Source organism: Ranitomeya imitator, chromosome 5 (assembly GCF_032444005.1).
Source record: "Ranitomeya imitator isolate aRanImi1 chromosome 5, aRanImi1.pri, whole genome shotgun sequence".
Lineage (NCBI taxonomy): Eukaryota > Metazoa > Chordata > Amphibia > Anura > Dendrobatidae > Ranitomeya > Ranitomeya imitator.
In genome coordinates this window covers 212,770,201-212,789,769 of record NC_091286.1, presented here as the reverse complement: position 1 = coordinate 212,789,769, position 19,569 = coordinate 212,770,201, and the positions used below count along the sequence as shown (strand labels likewise).

At 47.2% G+C, this 19,569-nt stretch overlaps 1 protein-coding gene across 17 annotated transcripts in view; it reads right to left on the bottom strand.

Annotated features, from left to right (window-relative positions):
• The window catches only part of LOC138681740 (scavenger receptor cysteine-rich domain-containing protein DMBT1-like), a 491,932-nt gene that overhangs the window by 120,448 nt on the left and 351,915 nt on the right, over positions 1 to 19,569 (bottom strand). For all 17 annotated transcript variants that reach the window (XM_069769545.1, XM_069725880.1, XM_069769547.1 and 14 more), the window contains 2 exons: positions 17,847 to 17,861; positions 17,615 to 17,771 (listed from right to left, as the gene is read on the bottom strand). In XM_069769545.1, coding sequence (XP_069625646.1) covers positions 17,615 to 17,771; positions 17,847 to 17,861 — 172 coding nt within the window. The remainder of the gene's footprint in view (positions 1 to 17,614; positions 17,772 to 17,846; positions 17,862 to 19,569) is intronic.

The window sequence follows — 19,569 nt, the reverse complement described above, 5'->3', positions numbered from 1 at the left end:
GCCCGTACACTCCAGCCGTATACAGACCTTTCAGCGGTCTTTGAACCTTCCCCAGTATCGCCTAATCATAGACGTTGCAACAAGGTGGAACTCAACACTGCACATGCTTCAGAGACTGTGCGAACAGAGGCGGGCTGTAATGTTTTTGTGGGAGGATACGCATACACGGGCAGGCAGTAGGATGGCAGACATGGAGTTGTCAGGTGTGCAGTAGTCGAAGATACAAGACATGTGTCAAGTCCTTCAGTGTTTTGAGGAATACACACGGCTGGTTAGTGCAGACAACGCCATAATAAGCATGAGCATCCCCCTAATGCGTCTGCTGATGCAAAGTTTGACGCACATAAAAAATCAGGCGTCTGCAGCAGAGGAACAGGAAAGCCTTGATGACAGTCAGCCATTGTCTGGTCAGGGCAGTGTACAGGACGAGGTAGCGGGCGAAGAGGAGGAGGACGAGGAAAATGATGGGGATGAGTATATTTTTAATGAGGAAGCTTTTCCGGGGCCACTGGAAATTGGTGGCGTGGCAAGGCCGGGTTCTGGTTTTTTGAGGGACACAAGTGACGTAGATTTTCCTGAAACTGCCCCTCAACCCAGCACAACCGCAGATTTGACAACTGGAACTTTGGCCCACATGGCGGATTATGCCTTACGTATCCTCAAAAGGGACACATGCATTGCTAAAATGATGAACGATGACGATTACTGGTTGGCCTGCCTCCTTGATCCTCGCTATAAAGGCAAATTGCAAAATATTATGCCACATGAGAACTTGGAACTAATATTAGCAACCAAACAATCAACTCTTGTTGACCGTTTGCTTCAGGCATTCCCAGCACACAGCGCCCGTGCTCGTTCTCACACGAGCAGCAGGGGGCAGCAGAACAGAAGTGTTAGAGGTGCAGAAATCCCAAGTGGCGTTGGACAGAGGGGTTTTCTGACCAGGTTGTGGAGTGATTTTGCTATGACCGCAGACAGGACAGGTACTGCTGCATCAATTCAAAGTGACAGGAGACAACATTTGTCCAGTATGGTTACTAACTATTTTTCATCCCTTATCGATGTTCTACCTCAACCGTCATTCCCATTTGATTACTGGGCATCCAAATTAGCCACCTGGCCAGAATTGGCAGAATATGCATTGCAGGAGCTTGCTTGCCCGGCAGCTAGTGTCCTATCAGAAAGAGTATTCAGTGCTGCAGGTTCAATATTAACTGAAAAAAGGACTCGTCTGGCCACCCAAAATGTTGATGATCTAACCTTCATTAAAATGAACCACAACTGGATTTCGAATTCTTTTGCCCCACCTTGCCCGGCCGACACCTAGCTTTCCTATGAAAAGGTATTGCCTGTGGACTACTCTGAATGACTTTACCAATCTCGTAATTTGCAGCAGCTGATTGTCCAGCATACGACATGTTTACACCTCCCTAAATGGCCAAACTCCCCACACGGGGCCGTGGTATCACCACTTGGCGCAAGCACCCGTGAGAGTGCTGTTTGTCTGAAGAGGTGGGTGTGCCCGCTTTTGGTCTACGGCACTGCCACTGGGTCCCTCATAGTACAATAAAGTGTCTCTGGCGGTGGTGGTGCGCACCCAAAGTCAGACACACTGTTGTAACATGAGGGGCCCTGGGCATGTACCGCTGGCCACAAGAGAGTTCACCCACCCCCAGCTCAAACATTGCTCTACCACTTGCACAATTATCTCTCACAGTTACACCTATGTTTAGTCTATGCGCTGACATCCGTAAATTACTGCCACTGACAATACCATTGTGTTGACATGTATGATGGTACTTAACATAGTCAGGGGCAGTGTCCTATATTTACCCAAGTAAATACTTTGTGCAAAATTACTAGGTCTGAAACTACGCAGAGGAGCCCAACCCTGTACCTAATGATTGCACCCTTTTGGTTTTTATTTTTGTTGTAATGCGAGACATTAACATGTATTGATTTTTTGGGACTACTAACTGGCAGACACTCATTACAATCGGCCGCCGCTGACAACACCAATGGTGCCCACTGCCTGTGTACCCCTGCAAGAGAATTCAAAGTGCCTACAGCCCAATTTTATTATGTTAGGCCTTCGAAGCCTGTCTGCGGTCCCTCCTTCCACTAGGCCTCCACTGACCTGTCTACTGCTGCCCGTGCACCCCTGGAACCAATTCTAAAGTGCCTACAGCCATATTTTATTATGTTAGGCCTTCGAAGCCTGTCTGCGGTCCCTCCTTCCACTAGGCCTCCACTGACCAGTCTACTGCTGCCCGTGCACCCCTGAAACCAATTCTAAAGTGCCTACAGCCATATTTTAATATGTTAGGACTTCGAAGCCTGTCTGCGGTCCGTTCTTTCTACTACTCCTCCACTGACCAGACCACTGCTGCCCGTGTACCCCTGGAACCTATTTAAAAGTGCCTACAGCCCAATTTTTTTATGTTAGGCCTTCGAAGCCTGTCTGCGGTCCCTCCTTCCACTAGGCCTCCACTGACCAGTCTACTGCTGCCCGTGTACCCCTGGAACCTATTTAAAAGTGCCTACAGCCCTATTTTTTTATGTTAGGCCTTCGAAGCCTGTCTGCGGTCCGTTCTTTCTACTACTCCTCCACTGACCAGACCACTGCTGCCCGTGTACCCCTGGAACCTATTTAAAAGTGCCAACAGCCCAATTTTTTTATGTTAGGCCTTCAAAGCCTGTCTGCGTTCCCTCCTTCCACTAGGCCTCCACTGACCAATCTACTGCTGCCCGTGCACCCTTAGAATCAATTCTAAAGTGCCCACAGCCATATTTTATTATGTTAGGCCTTCGAAACCTGTCTGCGGTCCCTCCTTCCACTAGGCCTCCACTGACCAGTCTACAGCTGCCCGTGCACCCCTGGAACCAATTCTAAAGTGCCTACAGCCATATTTTATTATGTTAGGCCTTCGAAGCCTGTCTGCGGTCCGTTCTTTCTACTACTCCTCCACTGACCAGACCACTGCTGCCCGTGTACCCCTGGAACCTATTTAAAAGTGCCTACATCCCAATTTTTTTATGTTAGGCCTTGGAAGCCTGTCTGCGGTCCGTTCTTTCTACTACTCCTCCACTGACCAGACCACTGCTGCCCGTGTACCCCTGGAACCTATTTAAAAGTGCCTACAGCCCTATTTTTTTATGTTAGGCCTTCGAAGCCTGTCTGCGGTCCCTCCTTCCACTAGGCCTCCACTGACCTGTCTACTGCTGCCCGTGTACCCCTGGAACCAATTTTAAAGTGCCTACAGCCAAATTTTATTATGTTAGGCCTTCGAAGCCTGTCTGCGGTCCCTCCTTATATTAGGCCTCCACTGACCTATCTACTGCTGCCCGTGTACCCCTGGAACCAATTTTAAAGTGCCTACAGCCAAATTTTATTACGTTAGGTCTTCGAAGCCTGTCTGCGGTCCCTGCTTCCACTAGGCCTCCACTGACCAGTCTACTGCTGCCCGTGCACCCCTGGAACCAATTCTAAAGTGCCTACAGCCATATTTTATTATGTTAGGCCTTCGAAGCCTGTCTGCGGTCCGTTCTTTCTACTACTCCTCCACTGACCAGACCACTGCTGCCCGTGTACCCCTGGAACCTATTTAAAAGTGCCTACAGACCAATTTTTTTATGTTAGGCCTTCGAAGCCTGTCTGCGGTCCCTCCTTCCACTAGGCCTCCACTGACCTGTCTACTGCTGCCCGTGTACCCCTGGAACCAATTATAAAGTGCCTACAGCCCAATTTTTTTATGTTAGGCCTTCGAAGCCTGTCTGCGGTCCCTTCTTTCTACTACTCCTCCACTGACCAGACCACTGCTGCCCGTGTACCCCTGGAACCTATTTAAAAGTGCCTACAGCCCAATTTTTTTATGTTAGGCCTTCGAAGCCTGTCTGCGGTCCCTCCCTCCACTAGGCCTCCACTGACCTGTCTACTGCTGCCCTTGTACCCCTGGAACCAATTATAAAGTGCCTACAGCCCAATTTTATTATGTTAGGCCTTCGAAGCCTGTCTGCGGTCCGTTCTTTCTACTACTCCTCCACTGACCAGACCACTGCTGCCCGTGTACCCCTGGAACCTATTTAAAAGTGCCTACAGCCCAATTTTTTTATGTTAGGCCTTCGAAGCCTGTCTGCGTTCCCTCCTTCCACTAGGCCTCCACTGACCTGTCTACTGCTGCCCGTGTACCCCTGGAACCAATTTTAAAGTGCCTACAGCCCAATTTTATTATGTTAGGCCTTCGAAGCCTGTCTGCGGTCCCTCCTTCCACTAGGCCTCCACTGACCTGTCTACTGCTGCCCGTGTACCCCTGGAACCAATTTTAAAGTGCCTACAGCCAAATTGTATTATGTTAGGCCTTCGAAGCCTGTCTGCGGTCCCTGCAGCCACTAGGCCTCCACTGACCAGTCTACTGCTGCCCGTGCAACCCTGGAACTAATTCTAAAGTGCCTACAGCCATATTTTATTATGTTAGGCCTTCGAAGCCTGTCTGCGGTGCCTCCTTCCACTAGGCCTCCACTGACCAGTCTACTGCTGCTCGTGCACCCCTGGAACCAATTCTAAAGTGCCTACAGCCATATTTTATTATGTTAGGCCTTCGAAGCCTGTCTGCGGTCCGTTCTTTCTACTACTCCTCCACTGACCAGACCACTGCTGCCCGTGTACCCCTGGAACCTATTTAAAAGTGCCTACAGCCCAATTTTTTTATGTTAGGCCTTCGAAGCCTGTCTGCGGTCCCTCCTTCCACTAGGCCTCCACTGACCTGTCTACTGCTGCCCGTGTACCCCTGGAACCAATTATAAAGTGCCTACAGCCCAATTTTATTATGTTAGGCCTTCAAAGCCTGTCTGCGGTCCGTTCTTTCTACTACTCCTCCACTGACCAGACCACTGCTGCCCGTGTACCCCTGGAACCAATTATAAAGTGCCTACATCCCAATTTTATTATGTTAGGCCTTCGAAGCCTGTCTGCGGTCCTTCCTTCCAATAGTTCTCCACTGACCAGACCAATGCTGGCCGTGTACCCCTGGAACCCAGCTGAAAGTGCATGGAGCCTCCTTTTTTTCTTTGTTTTATATTTAGAAAGCCCAGATGAACTACGCTGTACCACGGTTCAAGCTACCCAGTCGACATTTCTTTTGCGAGAAAAGCCATCCCAGCCCTCCACCGGCATGAAAAAGTCTGCATTGTCATAGCACTCAGGCAATCAAACAGTAGAAAGGTGCACCTGACAAGAGACGCATGGACCAGTAGGCATGTCCACAAAAAGTTACGTGTCCATTACGGCGCACTGGGTTAATGTGTTGGATGCATGGTCCACAGGGGACAGCCTACAAAGTCTGTTTGCAGTCCCTAATTAAAATTGTCCTCCGCTGACCACACCACTGCTGCACGTGTACCACTGGAACGAATTTTAAAGTGCCTACAACCTAATTTTGTTATGTTAGGCCTACTACGCCTGTCTGCGGTCCCTCCTTCCAATACTCGTCCACTGACCACACCACTGCTGCCCGTGGACCCCTGGAACCTATTTTTAATTGCATAGAGCATCCTTTTTTTAATAGTAGGCGTACAAAGTCTGTCTGCGGTCCACTATTGAAATTGTCCTCCACTGCCCAGATCAATGCTGCCTGTGTACCCCTGTAACCTTTTTTAAACTGCAGTGAGCCACATTTTTGGTTTAAGGCCTACTACCTGTGTCTGTCTGCGCCACTCAATTCAGCTGTCCTCCTTTGAAAAAAGCAGAGCGTCAATAGTCTTGTTTTCAGCCTCTAGGAATTTTAAAACTGCATTGGGGCTACTACTTTGGTAGGGCATACTAACGGTGTCTGCCGCCCCAAGGTGTGCCCCAGGTTTCCTCTCCATTGCTTTGATCTTCCTACTCTCGTTTAGTAGTTGTTGCAAACTACACTGCATTAGGCCTACAAATTGGGTATGGGGTGTAGAGACGGTGTGTCCCACTCCAAGGTGTTCCCCAGGTTTCCTCCCCATTGCTTCGGTCTTCCGACTCTCGTTTAGTAGTTGTTGCAAACTACACTGCATTAGGCCTACAAATTGGGTATGGGGTGTAGAGACGGTGTGTCCCACTCCAAGGTGTTCCCCAGGTTTACTCGCCATTGCTTCGATCTTCCTACTCTCGTTTAGTAGTTGTTGCAAACTACACTGCATTAGGCCTACAAATTGGGTATGGGGTGTAGAGACGGTGTGTTCCACTCCAAGGTGTTCCCCAGGTTTCCTCGCCATTGCTTCGGTCTTCCGACTCTCGTTTAGTAGTTGTTGCAAACTAAACTGCATTAGGCCTACAAATTGGGTATGGGGTGTAGAGACGGTGTGTCCCACTCCAAGGTGTTCCCCAGGTTTCCTCGCCATTGCTTCGATCTTCCTACTCTCGTTTAGTAGTTGTTGCAAACTACACTGCATTAGGCCTACAAATTGGGTATGGGGTGTAGAGAGACGGTGTGTTACACTCCAAGGTGTTCCCCAGGTTTCATCCACATTGCTTTGATCTTCCTACTCTCGTTTAGTAGTTGTTGCAAACTACACTGCATTAGGCCTACAAATTGGGTATGGGGTGTAGAGAGATGGTGTGTTACACTCCAAGGTGTTCCACAGGTTTCGTCCACATTGCTTCGATCTTCCTACTCTCGTTTAGTAGTTGTTGCAAACTACACTGCATTAGGCCTACAAATTGGGTATGGGGTGTAGAGAGACGGTGTGTTACTCTCCAAGGTGTTCCCCAGGTTTCGTCCACATTGCTTCGATCTTCCTACTCTCGTTTAGTAGTTGTTGCAAACTACACTGCATTAGGCCTACAAATTGGGTATGGGGTGTAGAGAGAGGGTGTGTTACACTCGAGGTGTTCCCCAGGTTTCGTCCACATTGCTTCGATCTTCCTACTCTCGTTTAGTAGTTGTTGCAAACTACACTGCATTAGGCCTACAAATTGGGTATGGGGTGTAGAGAGACGGTGTGTTACACTCCAAGGTGTTCCCCAGGTTTCGTCCACATTGCTTCGATCTTCCTACTCTCGTTTAGTAGTTGTTGCAAACTACACTGCATTAGGCCTACAAATTGGGTATGGGGTGTAGAGAGGGGGTGTGTTACACTCCTAGATGTTCCCCAGGTTTCGTCCACATTGCTTCGATCTTCCTACTCTCGTTTAGTAGTTGTTGCAAAATACACTGCATTAGGCCTACAAATTGGGTTTGGGGTGTAGAGAGACGGTGTGTTACACTCCAAGGTGTTCCCCAGGTTTCGTCCACATTGCTTCGATCTTCCTACTCTCGTTTAGTAGTTGTTGCAAACTACACTGCATTAGGCCTACAAATTGGGTATGGGGTGTAGAGACGGTGTGTTCCACTCCAAGGTGTTCCCCAGGTTTCCTCGCCATTGCTTCGGTCTTCCGACTCTCGTTTAGTAGTTGTTGCAAACTAAACTGCATTAGGCCTACAAATTTGGTATGGGGTGTAGAGACGGTGTGTCCCACTCCAAGGTGTTCCCCAGGTTTCCTCACCATTGCTTCAGTCTTCCGACTCTCGTTTAGTAGTTGTTGCAAACTACACTGAATTAGGCCTACAAATTGGGTATGGGGTGTAGAGACGGTGTATTCCACTCCAAGGTGTTCCCCAGGTTTCCTCGCCATTGCTTCGATCTTCCTACTCTAGTTTAGTAGTTGTTGCAAACTACACTGCATTAGGCCTACAAATTGGGTATGGGGTGTAGAGAGACGGTGTGTTACACTCCAAGGTGTTCTCAGGTTTCGTCCACATTGCTTCGATCTTCCTACTCTCGTTTAGTAGTTGTTGAAAACTACACTGCATTAGGCCTACAAGTTGGGTCTGGGTTGTAGAGACGGTGTCCTCCGCTCCAAAGTGTTCTCCAGGTTGCCTTTCCTGAGCTTCTATCTTCAGGCTCTTGTTAAATAGTTGTTAAATGGAACAACTGCATTTGGCGTACTAGTTGGTTTGGGGCCTACTAACAGTGTCTGCCGCTCCTTGCTGTTCTCCTGGTTTCCTGTCCTGAAATTCCATTTTCAGGCTCTCGTTAAGTAGTTGTTAATGTTAGACTGCATTTGGCCTACTAGTTGGGTTGGGGCCTACTATCGGTGTCTGCCACTCCTTGCTGTTCTCCTCCACTGAACAAAGCTGTGCCGCCTGTTTACTACTGTTGCCAATTTTGAACTGCATTTCGACTACTTACTGATTTGGGCCTACTCTCTGTGTCAGCCTCTCATTCCAGTTGTCCTCCACTGCAATGCCCCCTGGTTAGTCCTGTGTTACCAATTTTGAACTGCATTTAGCCCACTTTATTCTTTGGGCCTATATCTGTGTTTCCTCTTCATTCTGCCCATTGCCCAGCCAGTGATAGATGAGTCTGCTGGTACATTGACCCATAACGCAGCATTCCCCGTGCACGCTACACAGCAAGATTGTGACCCTGCTGAAAGTCAGGTTCCTCTTCCCGCATACCATACCACCTTACACGTGGACAAAGAGGAAGGTGCAGATGAAAGTGCAGGTTCCTTCATCAGGTGGGGGGAGGAATACTAGTTGGCGACGTCACTGGCACAGGGCCTCTCATAGTACGCAAAAGTGTTGCTGCCGGTGGGAGGCGCCCCCGCCGTGCAAACACACCGCTGTACTTTGAGGGGCCCTGTGCCAGTGCCAATGCCAACGAGTGGCCTCCCCCCTGCTTGCTCAGGATCACAGCACTTGCAAAGTTAAAATACTTACCTCTCCCTGCTCCACTGCCGTGACGTGGTCCAGATTTACTGGGCCCACTAATTACTTGAACCAGCCCTACCCCCCACAACTTTAGCCAAATGACCCCCAATTTCAAATGCCTTCCAATTATTATAAGCTAAATTATGATTGACAAGCTTCTGTAACAAGAATGGATGTTTTTGCCATTAAAATGGGCAGTGTAGGTGTTTTCCTGGCCTCCACTCACTGCTGACTATGCTCCCCCAGTGACTTGCATTGGGTTTCGTGTTTTGGTCGATACCCGACTTTTCGCGATAATCGGCCGATTCCGCTCGACTCGACTTTTAAGATAGTCGGGTTTCGCGAAACACAGCTCGACTCTAAAAAGGTCAAGGTCGCTCAACCCTACTCGCAACCCAACGTCAAGGGTCCTCAAAATCTTGCGAGTCCTACCACTAATATCAAAAAATGGCTAACAGAAAAAACTTAGAAAAAAATACATACCAAGAGATACGGCCTTCCCAAAACCCTGTCTGATTGCAAATGCACACTTAGCAGGAGGCAGCAGGCCTCCACTGATAAAGGCAAGGGGTGGCACAGGTGCAAACTACTTGATAAAAACAGCCACCCCAAACAAACATTGCAGGGGTTGGCTGCCTAGTAGAAAAAATGCACATTGATATAACTCGCATAGGACGACTGTGATTTTCAATATGTGGCACCCCTAGGGGTATTTGCCACAAAAATAGTTACTGACAGTAAGTACAAATACTAAAATAGCAAGACTGCACTACCACCTCCGGCCAGAAGGGGGAGCTCCAGAGACTCCCCTTGATCCATTCTGGTCTGAGAGAAGAAATGGCAGTTGGGCCAAGGAGCTGATAGTGAGAGGTCATACAGTTGAATCTCTAACAGCCCTGTGACTGTTACCAGGCCTAAATCACCGGCCTGAGGAGAAGAGGGATAGAGAAAAAGGACATTGTGAGAACCGGGTAGCATTAATCACTACCCAGAACAGGCGCAAAGACGGATACCGGATCCGTGGCTGTATTCATTATATATAATACAGCAACCGGAAAAACGTGAGGTGATATCAGCTTCACTAGGGTCGGATGCAGCAACAGACACAGAGTTCAGCGGTACTCCCAGAGGGGGTAAACCGATAAAAGGACTCGGGTTGCCCATCGAACCAGGACCCGGAGGGGACAGATTGGGCCGGCAGCCAGTTCACATACAGCAGCAGGGCCACACAGAAATTGCGCACAATAAGAGGCGAAGACCCCGGCAGGGTCAAAGTAACTCAGAGTTCCCATACAGACTCCAGTGACAGGACTGGTTGTAAATCCTTTTATGTTAAAGTAAACTGGTTAAACGTTTCAGTGCCTCAGTCTTTCATTTGGACAATAGCCATCTATCCAGGATCAGGATCGTCACCGCTGGGAGAACCTGCTGCTGATCAAGTAAGTGCCTGTCCCCTCATGATACCCCTTACACTGTGCATTGCCTGAGGCCACAGCACCGGGTCAAGCCACCCGTGACATCCCCCTCAAGAGACAGACTCCATTGGTCCGGTGCTGGGTATCCCGGTCTCCTGGGCGTCACAATTGGCGTCACGAACAGGATCTAGCCAGCCCGTATACCGGGTATTGTGTGCCGTGATTGGAGCCCAAAACTGTGAAAACTGGGATGAAAAATCTTGAAATTTGACTTTATTAAAGAAAAATCCATTCCCCATTGAAAACTATTGAAAGTGACTTTTCCCCATTGGCTATAATGGAGTAAAGATGGCCGCCATCCCCTGAGGTAATCACTTCATAACCGTTAGGCACGAGACTGTTAATTGAGCTACGCCATCACCTGAGCCCCAGTCTAACTGAAAAACTTCAGAATCCGCCATTACAGAGCGCGGTGGGTGGGAGCAGCAGGGGGCGTGTCATTGTGGGCGGAACCAAGCTGAGCGCTCTGACATCAGAGCAAGGGGAAAATCGATCCTGCTGCACAGCGGAACGAATCTACACTATCCCGACGGAAGCGGAGGACCGGAAGGGTCCGGATTAACTAAGGGGGCACAGTATGTCGCAGCACGGAGACGCCGCAGCACTCGGCAACGCTAATGCAGCTGAAAGACAGAGTGTCAATAGAGAGTCCTGCAGCGCAGCGGTGCAAGGAGTGGCGCCCATCATGCCGGTGCTGATGCCATATACCCCGGGTGGCCCATGGCTTCCAATGTATGAAGGCGAGCCTAATACCCTTGACGATTTCAGAGAAAAGATGCTGGCCCATTTTGACATGTTCCCTGTGGGTGAAGTTCAGCGTGTTAGTCTCCTGATGATGCAGTTAAGTGGCCATGCTAAGCGAGAAGTCACAGCATGGGCAGCTGATCTAAAAGGCACTGTTGAACGCATATTTGCTGGATTAAAAGCTACATTTGAAACCACGGCCAGCAGCAAAGCTAAAATACGATTCTTTAGTTGCAAACAAAAAGCTAATGAGGGCGTGAGAGACTTTGCCTTAAACCTGCAGGAAGCCCTTAAATCACTTACACTGGCTGAACCCATTTTTAACACCGGAGCGGATAAACTGCTAAGAGATCAATTTATTGAGGGACTCTACACCCCTTCTCACCGGGGGCATGTGAGCATGCTTGTTTTTAAGAACCCTGAATTGACATTTGCCCAATTAAAGGAGAGCGTTATACTTCTCCAGCTGGCAGAGGCACCTCGGGATCAGGATCCTGCGCAACCCATGGCAGAGGCACCTCAACAACAGGGAGTGCCAGTGACATCAGCTATGTCTGGGGCCATTGCTAAGCCCCTGGGGCCCAGTACTAATGAGGCTCTTCAACAAAAGCTTGACTCTTTAGCTGATGTTGTTGCTTCAATGGCTAAAACCATGCAGGAGATGAGAGGACACAAGATGGAGTTGGCAAACTGTAGAGAGGATGTTCCATGGATGAGACCCCGGAGATACCCGACATGGAGAGGACGACCCCGCGACCGCTACCAACCGGATGGACAGCCCATTTGCCGCCGTTGCCAGCAGCCGGGCCACTTTGCACGAGATTGTGATTTAAACGGGAATCCCCTGGGAATGCGGGCCGCTTCGCAGGAATGAACTTTCAAGGCCCAACACCCTGGCACGACAGGTACATCGGAGGACGACCCATTATCCCTATCGTGCTGGACGGAATTCCCCTCAATGCTTTGCTGGACACAGGTTCCCAGATTTCATCTATACCGTATATCCTTTATAAGAGGTACTGGGCTGATGCAGATATTGATAAAGGGCCCTCTGATGTTGAACTAGATATATGGGCCAGTAATGGTAAGTTGGTACCGAAACTAGGATTCAGGGAGATGACCATAAAGATTGGTAAAGTAGAACTGAAGAAACAGGGTATAATTGTTGTTGATGTTGACCGGCGGAACTGTGAACCAACTGTATTGATAGGAATGAATGTGTTAGAGAACTGCTTTTCCGAAGTCATTTCTGTCTTACAGCAAATTGCTGAAACTGCCCAATCCTGCCAGCAGAGAGTTCTCCGGAGGGAAATAAAAGTATTGATGTTAAGGCAACAGGTAGAAGTTGCAGGTGGAGAAATCGGCAGTGTGAGGGTAAGTGATCCAACGTCTATTGTAATCCCACCAAAAACAGAAATGCTGGTATGGTGTAGAGCAGCCATTGGTACTAAGGGACGAGATTATCAAGCCTTAATAGAACCAGTGTACACCGACAGCAGGCCCACTATACTCACAGCACGAGGGATAGTCGAGGTACACCGGGGACGAGTGCCGGTACGACTTTTGAACTGTGGAGAGGAAGAGGTCACTTTGCCAAGGTATGCTACAATGGCAAAGCTATATACTGTTGACAACAATGCCATCACAACCATTGAGCCCTTAGAACCAACCTGTCAGGTGGAAGGCAATGGCTCAGATGGAGAAATGGAGGATTGGTGCCAACAGCTACACGTGGGCATAAATTCAACACCTACCCATCAAAAACAAGGGGTGTATAGGCTAGTGACGGAATATGAACAAGTCTTCAGTAAACACCCATTGGACTTCGGACGGATAGAAGGGGTAGAACACACAATCCCCACAGGTGACCATCCCCCAATAAAAGAAAGATATAGACCCATACCGCCCGCTCACTATCAATGTGCAAAAGATATGCTGAGGGAAATGAAACAGGCCGGGGTAATAAGAGACAGCTGTAGCCCCTGGGCGGCCCCTCTAGTGATTGTCAAAAAAAAGGACGGAACCATGAGAATGTGCGTAGACTACCGGAAGATTAATAACATCACCCATAAAGACGCCTACCCCTTGCCTAGGACAGAAGAGTCCTTAACTGCTTTGAAATCTGCTAATTATTTTTCCACCTTAGACTTAACAAGCGGGTATTGGCAAGTCCCTGTGGCTGAGAGAGATAAGGAAAAGACGGCATTCACCACACCAATGGGTCTATGTGAATTTAATCGCATGCCGTTCGGACTCTGCAACGCATCCGGTACCTTCCAGCGGCTGATGGAATGCTGCCTCGGACACAAGAACTTCGAGACCGTCCTCCTGTACCTAGATGATGTGATCGTCTACTCAAAGACTTACGAACAACACTTAATAGACCTGGCAGAAGTGTTCGAAGTCTTATCCAGGTATGGCATGAAAGTCAAGCCATCCAAATGTCACCTTCTCAAGCCAAAGGTACAGTACCTGGGACACATCGTGAGTTCGGAGGGAGTAGCACCAGATCCCGAGAAAATAAGCGCCATAAGGGATTGGCCAAGACCTACCAGCGCAAAAGAAGTGAGACAATTCCTGGGATTGGTGGGTTACTATCGCAGATTTATAAAAGGATTTACCAAGTTGGCAGCACCCTTGCAAGACACCTTGGTAGGGCAGACGAAGAAACCTTCAAACCGAAACCCTCCTTTTCAGTGGAACGACGAAAGGGAAGACTCCTTTGAACAACTAAAGAAGGCACTAACCGGAGAAGAGGTTCTGGCATACCCAGATTACCATAAACCTTTCATCCTCTACACCGATGCCAGTAATGTGGGACTAGGAGCGGTGCTGTCACAAAAGCAAGAAGGTCGGGAGAAAGTCATCGCCTTTGCAAGTAGAAAGCTCCGGCCTACTGAAAGAAATTCAGAAAATTACAGCTCCTTCAAATTGGAACTACTGGCAGTAGTTTGGGCTGTGACGGAGCGTTTCAAACACTATCTGGCCGCTGCAGAATTTATTGTCTATACTGACAACAATCCGTTGACCCACCTGGACACAGCCAAATTAGGTGCGTTAGAACAGCGATGGATAGCCCGGTTATCTAATTACAACTTCATAATCAAGTATCGAGCAGGTCGCAAGAATGGAAATGCCGATGCCCTATCCTGGATGCCACACTTGAGAGATGTAGAAGAGGAAACGGGGGAGCTTGAAGAAATTGAACTACCAGCCTTCCATCGTCCCAAGGCAAAACATCATCAGTCAAGTACCTATCAGAAACAACAAGAGGTGAATTTTAATCCGTTAGCACACCATAGATGGGCTGACACCCAAGACAGCAATCCGGCTGTGAAGTTGGTGAAGGAACTGTTGACTGAGCAAAGTGCATATCCCTATGAGGATGCCCCAGAAGAGACGCATCAACTCTGGAAAGAGAGAGGCAAAATGTTCCTGTATCAAGGGAAGCTCTGTAGAAGATACACCAATCCGAAAACACATGAATTGGTTTGGCAGATTATTGTGCCTAAACAAGATGTGAAGATGGTCCTCGAAGCTTACCATAATGGCGCTGGTCACTTCGGTTGGAAAAAGTTAGAAGTACTTCTAAGAGAAAGATTTTATTGGGTCGGGATGAGAAAATCAATCGAACAGTGGTGCAGAAATTGTGGCCCGTGTAACCTCAGAAGAAACGATCAAAAGAACCAAAGAGCACCACTGCAGCCCATAATCACCAAACAACCACTTGAACTTGTAGCCATGGACCACGTGAAGTTGACACCAAGCCGGTCCGGCTATGTCTATGCCTTGACCATCGTGGACCATTATTCACGTTTCTTGGTAGTAGTACCCGTAAAAGATTTGACAGCAAAAACAGCAGCCAAAGTGTTCCAAACGTACTTTTGTAGACCCCATGGATATCCGGAACAGGTTCTCACCGACCAAGGTACAGCCTTTGAATCAGAGATCTTCAGAGAATTCTGTAATATGTATGGTTGCAAAAAGATCCGGACGACGGCCTATCATCCACAAACAAACGGCTTATGCGAGAAGATGAACCATATTGTAATAGACCTACTAAAGACTTTACCTGAGACAGAAAGGAATCAATGGCCAGAGAAATTGCCTGACTTGGTGGATCTGTATAATCATGTCCCGGTGAGCTCCACCAACTGCACCCCAGCTTACCTTATGCGTGCAAGACCCGGCCAATTACCAATCGATCTAGAAATGGGAATTCTGAAACCAGACGCAGAAGTTCAAGACTCCAATTGGGATATCATACGGCAAAAGCAGTATCGCCAAGTGCAAGAGAGTGTGGAAAGAAGCCTTCAGCAAACTAGAGAAAGACAAGAGCGAACTTTCAACCAGAATGCTCTAGCGACCCCATTAAGACCGGGTGACCAAGTGCTCAAGAGAAATCGTCGAACCAATAAACTGGACAATCAGTGGGAAGCCGTACCCTACACAGTTTTACCAACAAGAGTGATAATCCTAAAATGTGTCTCATTAGCAAAAACGGAGGCTTAACATCTGTACTAGTGTCAAGAGACAATCTTAAATTATGTCCGGAAGCATTGAAAGAGCCAGACGTTGTCTAGCCAGAACCAGAAGTTATTCAACCCATACAGGTTCAAGCAGTAAAGGAAAAAGAAGAGGAAGTGTATCACACCTGTATAGGAGACTTTCCCAAAACCCTACTAACATACCATGGTGCAGTAGTGGTTCCCATGGTGGCCTTTTACCCAACACCGAACCCAATACCAGAAGTCCCAAGACAGGAAGAGGCTGACCCCGTACTACAGGAGGTTCCAGGCCAGGAAGAACAGATTCCTGGTCAGAGTAATCCCATTCACGGTGGACTTGCCAACTCCATAGTCGTGGAATTATCTTTAGCAGAGCGGGCAGATACTACATCTGCAGTAGACAGTAGTACACCACATGAAGAGACACCGCTATTACGTAGATCACAGCGTAGTACCCAGGGTCAATTACCGGCCAGGTATGCAGATTACCAACTATAAAGCTCATAATGTGAATTGTATATATGTTATGCCGTATATAGTTAAACAGAAAATGTAGTATAGTCATTGCTATCAGTCTGCAACGTTTAAGCCCAGTGCCTACAGAGACTTGTCTGTATGAACTTATTGCATATTCTTGAACTTTTTATCAGCCCGGAGGCATTAAATCAAAGCTCCGGAAAGACTGCTTTTTGAACTTTGCTTTTTGCTCTTTTTGAACTTTCTTTAGACTTTATATTGATAACTCCGTTGGAAAAATGGAACTAAATTCCTGGACACTAAGTACAGTGCCGTTCCTAATACCTTCAAGGATAGAACTGTATTAATGGACGCTATTTGAAGTGACTTTTTACAGAACTCTATTTTTGTTTCCTTGAGTGGTTTTTGTAACTTTTCATTTTTAAGACTCTGTACATATTAATTGTTATTTCAAAATGTTATTGTCCCACAGTCCCGGAGTACTGTTCTTAACTAAGGGGGAATGTGGCACCCCTAGGGGTATTTGCCACAAAAATAGTTACTGACAGTAAGTACAAATACTAAAATAGCAAGACTGCACTACCACCTCCGGCCAGAAGGGGGAGCTCCAGAGACTCCCCTTGATCCATTCTGGTCTGAGAGAAGAAATGGCAGTTGGGCCAAGGAGCTGATAGTGAGAGGTCATACAGTTGAATCTCTAACAGCCCTGTGACTGTTACCAGGCCTAAATCACCGGCCTGAGGAGAAGAGGGATAGAGAAAAAGGACATTGTGAGAACCGGGTAGCATTAATCACTACCCAGAACAGGTGCAAAGACGGATACCGGATCCGTGGCTGTATTCATTATATATAATACAGCAACCGGAAAAACGTGAGGTGATATCAGCTTCACTAGGGTCGGATGCAGCAACAGACACAGAGTTCAGCGGTACTCCCAGAGGGGGTAAACTGATAAAAGGACTCGGGTTGCCCGTCGAACCAGGACCCGGAGGGGACAGATTGGGCCGGCAGCCAGTTCACATACAGCAGCAGGGCCACACAGAAATTGCGCACAATAAGAGGCGAAGACCCCGGCAGGGTCAAAGTAACTCAGAGTTCCCATACAGACTCCAGTGACAGGACTGGTTGTAAATCCTTTTATGTTAAAGTAAACTGGTTAAACGTTTCAGTGCCTCAGTCTTTCATTTGGACAATAGCCATCTATCCAGGATCAGGATCGTCACCGCTGGGAGAACCTGCTGCTGATCAAGTAAGTGCCTGTCCCCTCATGATACCCCTTACACTGTGCATTGCCTGAGGCCACAGCACCGGGTCAAGCCACCCGTGACATCCCCCTCAAGAGACAGACTCCATTGGTCCGGTGCTGGGTATCCCGGTCTCCTGGGCGTCACAAATACATAAAGCAATAATGTTGTATCAAATGCAGGTTCAATCCCCTAACAAAAGAAGTAAAAAAACATCTTTGTTGAGTTTAAAGGAACACGTTGATGAGAATGAATACTCTCCATTCAGTTTGTAAAGTAAAAATGTGAGTCTCCTTTAAAGTTTAACATTGTTGCATCCATACCAGTGATTGATTATTGTGTTTCTCTCAGCAACTGGCTCACAATAACAAGTATCTAAAGCATTATTGTTTGACAAAGTAGTTTGTAAAATCACAAATGGATTTAAATACTAAATAACTTACTCAAAATGAAGGAAAAATAGCCGTATGTAATAGCCTGCAGGTACACGGATGTGCCAAGTACAGTGAGAATTAGCAGGGTAAGGATTGGGATAGAATGGACTTGTTATGTTCCCATTCATTTGGGTCAAAAGACCACCACAGTTTGTGTACGATGAATCTGAAACAAATGAAAAAATAGTCAACACAAATTTTCTCTGCAATGATGAGAAAGGAAAAATCATATGGAGCATACCTGTTGTGAAGTGACCTAGAGAAGACAGAAAATAAAAGATACAAATAAAAAAAACTCTTGTTAGTAGCTGCATTTAGAATAGTCTTATTATTACTATTTATTTCTATCACTTTTTTAATGATGTTATGTTTTCGCATTTATTTTAAACATTAAAATGTAAATAGCACTAATAATTGTCATTGTATGTGATAGTTGTGGCTATGCGATCTTGCACAGGAGGATACTTGCCTGGAATCGGTGAAACACCAAACAACACACTATATAATCTGTGTGTTTAGTGTATCAGCATTTATTCAGCTTATACAGGTAGATCTGAGAATTTTGCAAAAAAAAAAAAAAACACTAGAGAAGACCGAATCTTTTGAAATTCAAATTTGCCGGAGTGGACAAATTGTTTCCAAAAATTCGATTTGCATTGAATATATTCGATGTGAATTACAATACTGCAAAGCATCCAATTACCCTGAAAAATCATGTGTAACTCATGGTTTTCTAGGACTATGTCCATCCATCTTCAAGCTCAGTCTTAGTAAAGTAACCTCCATAAAGTTTATGATGGCCCCATAAGATGCTCCATATTAAAATATGCCCAATATAATCCTGCATAAAGGTTAATAATGGCCCCATAAGATGCTCCATAGAAACATTTGCCCAATATAATGCTGCACAAATGTTGATTATGGCCCCATAAGATGCTCCATAAAGATTTTTGCCCCACATAGTGCTGCACAAGCGTTATGGCCCCATAAAATACTCCATACAGACATTTGCCCCATATAATGCAGCATAAACGTTAATTATTGCCCCATAAGATGCTCCATAAAGATATTTGCCCCATATAATGCTGCACAAACGTTATGGCCCCATAAGATACTCCAAACAGACATTTGCCCCATGCAATGCTGCACAAACTTTAATTATGGCCCCATAAGATGCTCCATAAAGATATTTGCCCCATATACTGCTGCACAAACATTGATTATGGCCCCATAAGATGCTCCATACAGACACTTGCCCCATATAGTGCTGCACAAACGTTAATTATGGCCCCATACAGACACTTGCCCCATATAGTGCTGCACAAATATTGATTATGGCCCCATACAGACACATGCCCCATATAGTGCTGCACAAATGTTATGGCCCCATAAGATGCTCCATACAGACACTTGCCCCATATAGTGCTGCACAAAAGTTGATTATGGCCCCATACAGACACTTGCCCCATATAGTGCTGCACAAACGTTATGGCCCCATAAGATGCTCCATACAGACACTTGCCCCATTTGCTGTTGCTGCAATAAAATAAATCACATACTCACCTCTCCGTCGCTCAGGCCCCCGGCACTTTCAATATTCACCTGACTTCATTCCGGCGCCGCTCCATCTTCAGCATCTTCTGCACTGACTTTCAGGCAGAGGGCGCGCACTAACCACGTCATCGCGCCCTCTGACCTGAGCATCACTGCAGAAAACACTGAAGACGGAGTGGCGCTGGAACGAGGAGCAGTTGAATATCGCGCTGCGCTCCCCTCCCCGTTATACTCACATGCTCCTGGCGCAGTGCAGTCCCTGGTTCCCCAGTTTCTTCCTGTACGTTTCTTCCTGTGCTGAGCGGTCACCGTTACCGCTCATTACAGTAATGAATATGTGGCTCCACCCCTATGGGAGGTGGAGCAGCATATTAATTACTGTAATGAGTGGTACCATGTGACCGCTCAGT